At 44.5% G+C, this 12,459-nt stretch overlaps 1 protein-coding gene across 1 annotated transcript in view; it reads right to left on the minus strand.

The window, feature by feature from the left end:
• Positions 1 to 12,245, minus strand: part of COL23A1 (collagen type XXIII alpha 1 chain) — a 353,566-nt gene extending 341,321 nt beyond the window's left edge. Inside the window, exon 1 of the mRNA XM_027098167.1 lies at positions 11,708 to 12,245. Within this exon, the coding sequence (XP_026953968.1) occupies positions 11,708 to 12,010 (303 nt within the window). The 5' untranslated portion in view covers positions 12,011 to 12,245. The remainder of the gene's footprint in view (positions 1 to 11,707) is intronic.
• Positions 12,246 to 12,459: the final 214 nt, after the last annotated feature.

Here is a 12,459-nt window from a genome sequence, read left to right on the forward strand (position 1 = left end):
CTCTTGACAGGATGATGGTGATCACTGGCCCTGGTTCTAGCTGGTGGCTATAAGGAAAGTTCCCTAACTCAAATAAAAAAGAAAGCCTCTCAAGAAGATAGCTTTTTCCTGCCCTCTTCCCTTCTACCTTGGCTATTCTTGTGTGAAGACATGTGCTTGGAGCTGCAGCAGCCATCTTGTGACCATGAGGAAAGACCAAGAGAATGGCAGCACTGTGTCTGTGTCGAGGCATCAGGAGGACCTAGATCCGTGCGCGGCGCTGCTTCGGCCAGCCTGAGCCCCAGAGTCAGCTCCCCTTGCTTGCCCAGCGCCCCAAGGCCACTCCCAGGGCTCACGATACACCAGAGATACATCTACACGTGGAACAACTCCTACAGAACACCTACTGAACGCTGGCAGAAGACCTCAGACCTCCCAAAAGGCAAGAAACTCCTCACGTACCTGGGTAGGGCAAAAGAAAAAAGAATAAACAGAGACAAAAGAATAGGGACGGGACCTGCACAAGCGGGAGGGAGCTGTGAAGGAGGAAAAGTTTCCACACACTAGGAAGCCCCTTCGCGGGTGGAGACTGCGGGTGGCAGAGGGGGAAAGCTTCGGAGCCGCGGAGGAGGGCACAGCAACACGGAAGTGGAGAGCAAAGCGGAGAGATTCCCGCACAGAGGATCGGTGCCGACCGGCACTCACCAGCCCGAGAGGCTTGTCTGCTCACCCGCCGGGGCGGGAGAGGCTGGGAGCTGAGGCTCTGGCTTCGGTCGGAGCGCAGGGAGAGGACTGGGGTTGGAGGCGTGAACACAGCCTGCAGGGGGTTAGTGCACCACGGGAAAAGTCTGGACCTGCCGAAGAGGCAAGAGACTTTTTCTTCCCTCTTTGTTTCCTGGTGCGTGAGGAGAGGGGATTAAGAGCGCTGCTTAAAAGAGCTCCAGAGACGGGCCCGAGCCGCGGCTAAAAGCGCGGACCCCAGAGACGGGGATGAGACGCTAAGACTGCTGCTGCCACCACCAAGAAGCCTGTGTGCGAGCACAGGTCACTATCCACACCTCCCTTCCGGGGAGCCTGTGCAGCCCGCCACTGCCAGGGTCCCGGGATCCAGGGACAACTTCCCCGGGAGAACGCACGGCGCGCCTCAGGCTGGTGCAACGTCCCGGCGGTCTCTGCTGCAACAAGCTCGCCCCGCATCCGCACCCCTCCCTCCCCCCGCCCTGAGTGAGCCAGAGCCCCGAAGCAGCTGCTCCTTTAACCCCGTCCTGTCTGAGCGAAGAACAGACGCCCTCCTGCGACCTACACGCAGAGGCGGGGCCAAATCCAAAGCTGAGCCCCTGGGAGCTGTGAGAAAAAAGAAGAGAAAGGGAAATCTCTCCCAGCAGCCTCAAAAGCAGCGGATTAAAGCTCCACAATCAACTTGATGTACTCTGCATCTGTGGAATACATGAATAGCCAACGAATCATCCCAAATTGAGGAGGTGGCCTTTGAGAGCAAAATTTATTATTTTTTCCCCTTTTCCTCTTTATGTGAGTGTGTATGTGTATGCTTCTATGCGAGATTTTGTCTGTATACATTTGCTTTCACCATTTGTACTAGGGTTCTAACCGTCCGTTTTTTGTGTGTGTGTGTTTTTTTACTTAAAAATTTTTTTTCTTAATAATTATTTTTTATTTTAGTAACTTTATTTTATCTTATTTTGTTTTATTTTCTTTCTTTCTTTCTTTCTCTCTTTCTTTCTTTCTTTCTCTCCCTTTTATTCTGAGCCGTGTGGATGAAAGGCTCTTGGTGCTGCAGCCAGCAGTCAGTGCTGTGCCTCTGAGGTGGGAGAGCCAACTTCAGGACACTGGTCCACAAGAGACCTCCCAGCTCTACATACTATCAAATGGAGAAAATCTCCCAGAGATCTCCATCTCAACACCAGCACCCAGATTCACTCAATGACCAGCAAGCTACAGTGCTGGACACTCTATGCCAAACAACTAGAAAGACAGGAACACAACCCACCCATTAGCAAAGAGGCTGCCTAAAATCATAATAAGTCCACAGACACCCCAAAACACACCACCAGACGTGGACCTGCCCACCAGAAAGACAAGATCCAGCCTCATCCACCAGAACACAGGCACTAGTCCTCTCCACCAGGAAGCCTACACAACCCACTGAACCAAATTTAGCAACTGGGGACAGACACCAAAAACAACGGGAACTACGAACCTGCAGCCTGCAAAAAGGAGACCCCAAACACAGTAAGATAAGCAAAATGAGAAGACAGAAAAACAAACAGCAGATGAAGGAGCAAGATAAAAAACCACCAGACCTATCAAATGAAGAGGAAATAGGCAGTCTACCTGAAAAAGAATTCAGAATAATGATAGTAAAGATGATCCAAAATCTTGGAAATAGAATAGACAAAATGCAAGAAACATTTAACAAGGACCTAGAAGAACTAAAGATGAAACAAGCAACGATGAACACAATAAATGAAATTAAAAATACTCTAGATGGGATCAATAGCAGAATAACTGAGGCAGAAGAACGGATAAGTGACCTGGGGGATAAAATAGTGGAAATAACTACTGCAGGGCAGAATAAAGAAAAAAGAATGAAAAGAACTGAGGACAGTCTCAGAGACCTCTGGGACAACATTAAACACACCAACATTCGAATTATAGGGGTTCCAGAAAAAGAAGAGAAAAAGAAAGGGACTGAGAAAATATTTGAAGAGATTATAGTTGAAAACTTCCCTAATATGGGAAAGGAAATACTTAATCAAGTCCAGGAAGCACAGAGAGTCCCATACAGGATAAATCCAAGGAGAAACATGCCAAGACACATATTAATCAAACTGTCAAAAATTAAATACAAAGAAAACATATTAAAAGCAGCAAGGGAAAAACAACAAATAACACACAAGGGAATCCCCATAAGGTTAACAGCTGATCTTTCAGCAGAAACTCTGCAAGCCAGAAGGGACTGGCAGGACATATTTAAAGTGATGAAGGAGAAAAACCTACAACCAAGATTACTCTACCCAGCAAGGATCTCATTCAGATTTGATAGAGAAATTAAAACCTTTACAGACAAGCAAAAGCTGAAAGAGTTCAGCACCACCAAACCACCTTTACAACAAATGCTAAAGGAACTTCTCTAGGCAAGAAACACAAGAGAAGGAAAAGACCTATAATAACAAACCCAAAACAATTAAGAAAATGGGAATAGGAACATACATATAGATAATTACCTTAAATGTAAATGGATTAAATGCTCCCACCAAAAGACACAGACTGGCTGAATGGATACAAAAACAAGACCCATATATATGCTGTCTACAAGAGACCCACTTCAGACTCAGAGACACATACAGACTGAAAGTGAGGGGATGGAAAAAGATATTCCATGCAAATGGAAACCAAAAGAAAGCTGCAGTAGCAATTCTCATATCAGACAAAATAGACTTTAAAATAATGACTATTCAAAGAGACAAAGAAGGACACTACATAATGATCAAGGGATCGATCCAAGAAGAAGATATAACAATTGTAAATATGCACCCAACATAGGAGCACCTCAATACATAAGGCAAATACTAACAGCCATAAAAGGGGAAATCGACAGTAACACATTCATAGTAGGGGACTTTAAGACCCCACTTTCACCAATGGACAGATCATCCAAAATGAAAATAAATAAGGAAACACAAGCTTTAAATGATACATTAAACAAGATGGACTTACTTGATATTTATAGGACATTCCATCCCAAAACAACAGAATACACATTTTTCTCAAGTGCTCATGGAACATTCTCCAGGATAGATCATATCTTGGGACACAAATCAAGCCTTGGTAAATTTAACAAAATTGAAATTGTATCAAGTATCTTTTCCGACCACAACGCTATGAGACTAGATATCAATTACAGGCAAAGATCTGTAAAAAATACAAACACATGAAGGCTAAACAATACACTACTTAATAACGAAGTGATCACTGAAGAAATCAAAGAGGAAATAAAAAAATACCTAGAAACAAATGACAATGGAGACACAACGACCCAAAACCTATGGGATGCAGCAAAAGCAGTTCTAAGAGGGAAGTTTATAGCAACACAATCCTACCTTAAGAAACAGGAAACATCTCGAATAAACAACCTAACCTTGCACCTAAAGCAATTAGAGAAAGAAGAACAAAAAAAACCCCAAAGTTAGCAGAAGGAAAGCAATCATAAAAATCAGATCAGAAATAAATGAAAAAGAAATGAAGGAAACGATAGCAAAGATCAATAAAACTAAAAGCTGGTTCTTTGAGAAGATAAACAAAATTGATAAACCATTAGCCAGACTCATCAAGAATAAAAGAGAGAAGACTCAAATCAATAGAATTAGAATGAAAAAGGAGAAGTAACAACTGACACTGCAGAAATACAAAAGATCATGAGAGAATACTACAAGCAACTCTATGCCAATAAAATGGACAAACTGGAAGAAATGGACAAATTCTTGGAAACGCACAACGTGCCAAGACTGAATCAGGAAGAAACAGAAAATATGAACAAACCAATCACAAGCAAGGAAATTGAAACTGTGATTAAAAATCTTCCAAACAAACAAAAGTCCAGGACCAGATGGCTTCACAGGCGAATTCTATCAAACATTTAGAGAAGAGCTAATACCTATCCTTCTCAAACTCTTCCAAAATATAGCAGAGGGAGGAACACTCCCAAATTCATTCTACGAGGCCACCATGACCCTGATACCAAAACCAGACAAGGATGTCACAAAGAAAGAAAACTACAGGCCAATATCACTGATGAACATAGATGCAAAAATACTAGCAAACAGAATCCAACAGCACATTTAAAGGATCATACACCATGATCAAGTGGGGTTTATTCCAGGAATGCAAAGATTCTTCAATATATGCAAATCAGTGTGATAAACCATATTAACAAATTGAAGGAGAAAAACCATATGATCATCTCAATAGATGCAGAGAAAGCTTTTGACAAAATTCAACACCCATTTATGATAAAGACCCTGCAGAAAGTAGGCATAGAGGGAACTTTCCTCAACATAATAAAGGCCATATATGACAAGCCCAAGCCAACATCATCCTCAATGGTGAAAAACTGAAAGCATTTCCTCTAAGATCAGGAACAAGACAAGGTTGCCCACTCTCACCACTCTTATTCAACATAGTTTTGGAAGTCTTAGCCACAGCAATCAGAGAAGAAAAGGAAATAAAAGGAATCCAAATCGGAAAAGAAGAAGTAAAGCTGTCACTGCTTGCAGATGAAATGATACTATACAAAGAGAATGCTAAAGATGCTACCAGACAACTACTAGAGCTAATCAATGAATTTGGTAAAGTAGCAGGATACAAAATTAATGCACAGAAATCTCTGGCATTCCTATATACTAATGATGAAAAATATGAAAGTGAAATCAAGAAAACACTCCCATTTACCATTGCAACAAAAAGAATAAAACATCTAGGAATAAACCTACCTAAGGAGACAAAAGACCTGTAGGCAGAAAATTATAAGACACTGATGAAAGATATCAAAGATGATACAAATAGATGGAGAGATATACCATGTTCTTGGATTGGAAGAATCAACATTGTGAAAATGACTCTACTACCCAAAGCAATCTACAGATTCAATGCAATCCCTATCAAACTACCACTGGCATTTTTCACAGAACTAGAACAAAAAATTTCACAATTTGTATGGAAACACAAAAGACCCCGAATAGCCAAAGCAATCTTGAGAACGAAAAACGCAGCTGGAGGAATCAGGATCCCTGACTTCAGACTATACTACAAAGCTACAGTAATCAAGACAGTATGGTACTGGCACAAAAATAGAAAGATGGATCAATGGAACAGGATAGAAAGCCTAGAGATAAACCCACGCACATATGGTCACCTTATCTTTGATAAAGGAGGCAGGAATGTACAGTGGAGAAAGGACAGCCTCTTCAATAAGTGGTGCTGGGAAAACTGGACAGGTACATGTAAAAGTATGAAATTAGATCATTCCCTAACAGCATACACAAAAATAAGCTCAAAATGGATTAAAGACCTAAATGTAAGGCCAGAAACTATCAAACTCTTAGAGGAAAACATAGGCAGAACACTCTATGACATAAATCACAGCAAGATCCTTTCTGACCCACCTCCTAGAGAAATGGAAATAAAAACAAAAATAAACAAATGGGACCTAAAGAAACTTCAAAGTTTTTGCACAGCAAAGGAAACCATAAACAAGACCAAAAGACAACCCTCAGAATGGGAGAAAATATTTGCAAATGAAGCAACTGACAAAGGATTAATTTCCAAAATTTACAAGCAGCTCATGCAGCTCAATAACAAAAAAACAACCCAATCCAAAAATAGGCAGAAAATCTAAATAGACATTTCTCCAAAGAAGATATACAGACTGCCAACAAACACATGAAAGAATGCTAACATCATTAATCATTAGAGAAATGCAAATCAAAACTACAATGAGATATTATCTCACACCAGTCAAAATGGCCATCATCAAAAAATCTAGAAACAATAAATGCTGGAGAGTATGTGGAGAAAAGGGAACACTCTTGCATTGCTGGTGGGAATGTGAATTGGTACAGCCACTATGGAGAACAGTATGGAGTTTCCTTAAAAAACTACAAATAGAACTACCATATGACCCAGCAGTCCCACTACTGGGCATATACCCTGAGAAAAACATAATTCAAAAAGAGTCATGTACCAAAATGTTCATTGCAGCTCTGTTTACAATAGCCCGGAGATGGAAACAACCTAAGTGCCCATCATCGGATGAATGGATAAAGAAGATGTGGCACATATATACAATGGAATATTACTCAGCCATAAAAAGAAACAAAATTGAGCTATTTGTAATGAGGTGGATGGACCTAGAGTCTGTCATACAGAGCAAAATAAGTCAGAAAGAGAAAGACAAATACCGTATGCTAACAGATATATATGGCATTTAAGAAAAAAAAATATCATGAAGAACCTAGGGGTAAGACAGGAATAAAGACACAGACATACTAGAGAACGGACTTGAGGATATGGGGAGGGGGAAGGGTGAGCTGTGACAAAGCAAGAGAGAGGCATGGACATATATACACTACCAAACGTAAGGTAGATAGCTAGTGGGAAGCAGCCACATAGTACAGGGAGATCAGCTCGGTTCTTTGTGACCCTCTGGAGGGGTGGGATAGGGAGGGTGGGAGGGAGGGAGACACAAGAGGGAAGAGATATGGGAACATATGTATATGTATAACTGATTCACTTTGTTATAAAGCAGAAACTAACACACCATTGTAAAGCAATTATACCCCAATAAAGATGTTAAAAATAAAATAAAATAAAACAAATGTCATGATGCTCTCAAACAAAGGCAATACTTGATATATGAGAAATAAAATGCACAATCCAAGGACAAAAAAAAAACAAAAGACACAGACCTACTAGAGAATGGACTTGAGGATATGGGGAGGGGGAGGGGTAAGCTGTGACAAAGTGAGAGAGAGGCATGGACATATATACATTACCAAATGTAAAATAGATAGCTAGTGGGAAGCAGCTGCATGGCACAGGGAGATCAGCTCGGTGCTTTGTGACCACCTGGATGGGTGGGATAGGGAGGGTGGGAGGGAGGGAGACGCAAGAGGGAGGAGATGGGAACATATGTATATGTATAACTGATTCACTTTGTTATAAAGCAGAAACTAACACACCATTGTAAAGCAATTATACTCCAATAAAGATGTAAAAAAAAAAAAAAAGAAAGTAAATGTAAAGTTGTGAGAGAAAATAAAAATAAAGTGACAGGGAAAACAAAACAAAAAAAAAGAGAATGGCAGAGAATGACCTGGCACCCAGTCATGGCCAAGTCATTGAACTAACCCAGGACCTGCAGGCTGACTTCCAGGATTCTCAGGTTATGCAAGATAATTCAATGACTGTACTGTTTAAGGAATCACACTTGGGGATTTTGGTACTCACCATCAAAAGACTTACTGACCAACACTTTACATTATCTTATTTGCTCATCAGTACACAGGTAGTTGTGACCATCGTATTAGGGAAGAGGAAGTTGGAGCTCAGGAAGTTGAAGAGGTTAGATGCCAGGACTAGTAAATAGTGGGACTGAAACCCCATTTATCATCTACCCCTCTCTGCCTGCTGGTCTAAATTCATTCAGCTTTCAGATCCCCGAACTTCAGGAGCACTGCTGCAAACCTTCAAAGCTAATGTGTAAAAGTCCAATTCAACAATTCCAAAATATATCTGTGAAAGGAATGCCCCAACAGTCGGCTCATTCTAAACATGCTGCTATTATTATAAAGCTCTCCTAAACTTCTGCAAAAAAAACAAGGAAAAAAAAAAGAGTGGAGAAATAAAGTGAGCATGCCAGGAAGTAACTGTAAACTTTTTTGGTTTGGGAGCCAGGAAATGTCAAGGAAACAAATGTAGCTATGATTTATACTCCATCTCCAGTTGTGCTATGGGACTCAAAAATTGCCATTTTTATTAAAGCATACACCTTAGAGCAGTCCTGATAAGTGACAAGCTGCCACAGAGGCCAAAAAAAGCTACATTTGATTCCTGATTTGGGTTTTATGGTAACTTAGTCAATATATATAGTTGATGGTAGGGAAGGAAAGGGCTTGAATTTTACCCTGAGTCTCTGGGCTTTTCTTGTTTTCAAACTGATTGGTCTGGAGAATGGAAGACCAACAGCCAACAATAAATCCATTGTAAGCTGAAAATAGTTTCCTCTGAATACAACTAAATATTTCTTTAATCCTTGCATTAAAGTTTTTACTGTGGTATAGCAGCTATTTTATTTACTCTAAAATTTAAGCTTTTGTAGTACTGTAACTATAGGTATAACTAATGGGGGGGGTTGATTACCGAGGCAAGCTCTTTAAAGCACTTTAAAAGCATAATATCATATGCTTGTTTTGCATTTATATTTTTGGGTCATACTGAAGATACTATTGTTAATGACTCTTGCTCAAAAATCTTGCTTTTATTTTCTGAAAACCATTTCTTTATTTTGTACCATGGGAAGGGTCTTTAATAATCATGAGTTATCATGAATATTCCTTTTTTGTAGCTTCTATATCTACATTATCAGGCACATCAGCCAGTCCCAAAGAAGTTATTTCACAGTTCTGTTCCCAAGGGAACAAAGACAGTGGGTCCAATATTAACAGTGGCTTCTGTTGGCTTATTTTTTATTTTTTTCTGACATTAAAGTTGTGTATGGTTGGCAAGGATTTCTATTCTCTGAAAACAAGCTTGTTGGTAAAAGGACAAGCTGCAGGCATCCTCACATACACAGCTACTTCAGCACAGGCTGAAAGGATGCTTCACTGCGAACAAATTAGAACTGAAAAACATGTTCAAGTACAAAGGTTCTTTCTTTAAGAGATTTTCAGTTCATTATTTATTTGTCCTTCATATCAAATAGTTTTTCTAAATTATCTTCACATCTATTTAAACCCAATTACCAACTCCCACTATGCACCTCCCATGAGTCCCCTCATCTCAGCCAGGGACTCTCAGGGTCACTGGCCAGGCCATGTACATTTCCCATCCAGTGACATTTGTGAGAAGAATGGCTAGGAGCAGGAACAGACTGGTGCCCTGGGAAAGAGATGCCTTTTCACAGGGACACTGAAACAGTCAGAAGCTGAACCCCAACTGCATTCATAGTGTGGCATCTCAGATGCTCCAAGTAGAGACTCCTCAACACCAAACTTGGTTAGCTAGTAGCACAAGCATTAGGATGTGTCCTATGCTAATGATGTAGCCTGCAGAATGGTATAGCAAATTTCAAGTGGCAATCCCAGGATTTGAAATTTTCCCTTCCCCTTACTAATGAAGAGGAAAGAAGTGGGGGAGGTGGCGTGGGGGGGTGGTATAGAGAGAGAGAGAGAGAGAGAAACAGAGAGGGAGAGAGAGGGGGAATACTCTGCCCAATAACTCCTTGGAAGCAGGATGAAGCCTCCTATGATCTGCATAGTTCAGGACTCGAATCTCAGCAGTGGCTGCTTTCCCAGCACTCTCCTCCCTATTAGAATGGACACAATTTGCAAGTTTCTTCTAAAAGGTTTTACTGGGATTTCTGATTTACTCAATCAAAGCTTGCAGTTTATTTTTTATTAAGTAAAAGGGGCCCCCCATTCGAAAGAACAGCCACAGTTATAGCACTAACAGGTAGAAATTTTACTGGCCCTCCATAAATCAATTCAATACCCTTGTCTCTAAGGATTTGCCAAAAGGTAATGGGCTGCAATTATGAAACCATCACCAGGAGTTGCCAGCAGAGATTTCTAAAGTCTGCAGGCACTTTCAAGAGGAACATAGGAAATCATTTCATGAAGCAGCAATTTTGCCCAAAACCAAGTTAGAAGAGATGTAACACTGGCTTAAATTAAAGTGACTAAGAAATAGGTATGGTGAACACAAAGGCATGGTACAGTTTTCTCCCATTCACCTTAAAGAATCCAAATTAACTAAAAAATGGATACACAGCTACATTAATAAAGATCACAGCTGGGCACAGTTCAGGGGAAATGGTAGTAACAGCCCTGCCCATCTTCTCCTCTACCTTGAAACACTGTGGTGCTATTCATACTACAGTTGAGGATGCCCTTTTGGGGAATATGCTTGTGATCTTGGGGTAGCTGCCTTTCCTAGGAAGAAGAGGATGGCTCAGGCAAGGGAGGCCAGCACAAGCAGGGGCGCTCTGGCCAGTCTACCACCACTGTTCTATGGGGAGGTGCCCTGCTGGAGGTTTTGATCAGCATGATGGGTGAGAGATTTGAAGTCTCACATGTGGCTCCTGCTTTGAAGACACATAGCAGCAACCTTAACAGAAGTGTCAGAGAGTCTCATATGATGCTTCCAGCAAGGAAACTCAGCATCTGCTGTGTCCACAATGCCCAGGTGGCATCGCCTAGGTGGCGTCGACCGAATCCAGAATCTGTACTTTTTGGCCCGGACTGTTTTTTATTCCCCTCACCCTGCCAAGCTGATGTTGGCACCCCCTCAGGTCTGGGTTGCCCTGCCCCAGGCACAGCACAGCATCTCCAAGATGGAGCTGTTCTGAAACACTTTCCTGAGGGGCCGGAGGGTGGACAGCGCAGGCTGGATTAACCATGCCCCTCCAAGGGCCCCGGCCAGGGTCTGACTGAGGTTTCCTGCCACCAGGAAACCTCCGGTCTGCTGGGAGCCCCACACCTCTGCAGGTATATCAGCGTTGGGAACAGTAGCTGCTACCAGTGACAGAAGTCACCACACACTTCCCGCAAAAGCTTCTTCATTATCCTGGCACAGGTAGGAAGGCAGGCGCTTAACGCAGGCGGGAAGCCACCGGTCCGAGCGCACACACCCGTGGAGACCCGCCCCCAGATCTGTTATTTCAAAGTTCTCAGTCTTTCCTCTTCCTCCCCCTGCTCGTCCCCGAAACAGCACTTCTAGGTTGTTTTTCACGCAGGCCGACCCTGAGGCTGGAGCGGGAACAGCAGGACCCCTCGGCCGCCAGCACCCCAGCCTCCCTCAGCACCCCACCCCACCCCCGGCCCCGCGCAGGCTGCTCGGACGGACTCGGGCGCTCACGGCTGGCGAGCGACCTTTCCTCACCGCAACGGCTCCCGGCGCACGGACACTCCCAGCCCTGCGCTCGGCGACTTACCTCGCGCAGCAGGCGCTCCAGTTGCGGCTCGGCCCAGGCGACCAGGGTGTCCGGCGACCCCGCGCGCCACAGCAGCTCCCGCTCTTCCTCGAGCGCCGCCACCCGGCCCTGCAGCGCGGCCGCCTGGACGCCCAGCAGCAGGCAGGCGGCCGCCGAGCCGGCGGAAAGCAGCAGGCACAGCGCGCTCACCGCCCAGGCCCCGGCTGCCGTCGCGGGACGCCCCGCGCCGCCGCCGCCGCCGCCGCCGCCGCCCGTCCGGCAGCCCTTACGCGCGTCGCCGCCGGCGCCCTGGCCTGGACTCATGGTGTGCTCGTCGCGGGTGGACTCTCAGAGGGGACGGTGCACAGAGCCGGGGTCGCTGGCTGAGCGTGCTGGAGAGCCCGAGGCACGAGGTCGGCCCGGCGCGGGGCTTGGCCTCCAGGCAGCAGCGGACCGCGGCGCACGCCCCCTTCCCTGCAGCCAGCTCCTCCACAGCGGCCACTTTGGGCAGTTTCCTCTATGCAAATAGACCCTGCCAGAAAAGGAGCCGGGACCCACCCAGGGGAGGAGCGGCCAGGCCTGCCCCGCGCGGCGAGGGGGCGGGGGCGGGGGCGGAAACGGAGCTGGCTAGCCCCACAGCGCGTACCTGGCTGACCCCGCGCGCAGCACGCACCTCCGCCCTCACCTGGACGCCAGGCTGCACCCTGGACGCCGGGCTGCACCCACTCCCGCGCATGCACCTCTGCGACTCCTCAGCCCGAGTTCCAGCTGCG

The sequence above is a fragment of the Aethalodelphis obliquidens genome, unplaced genomic scaffold, assembly GCF_003676395.1.
Source record: "Aethalodelphis obliquidens isolate GAN/ISIS:26980383/991018 unplaced genomic scaffold, ASM367639v1 scaffold121, whole genome shotgun sequence".
NCBI classification, from domain to species: Eukaryota; Metazoa; Chordata; class Mammalia; order Artiodactyla; family Delphinidae; genus Aethalodelphis; species Aethalodelphis obliquidens.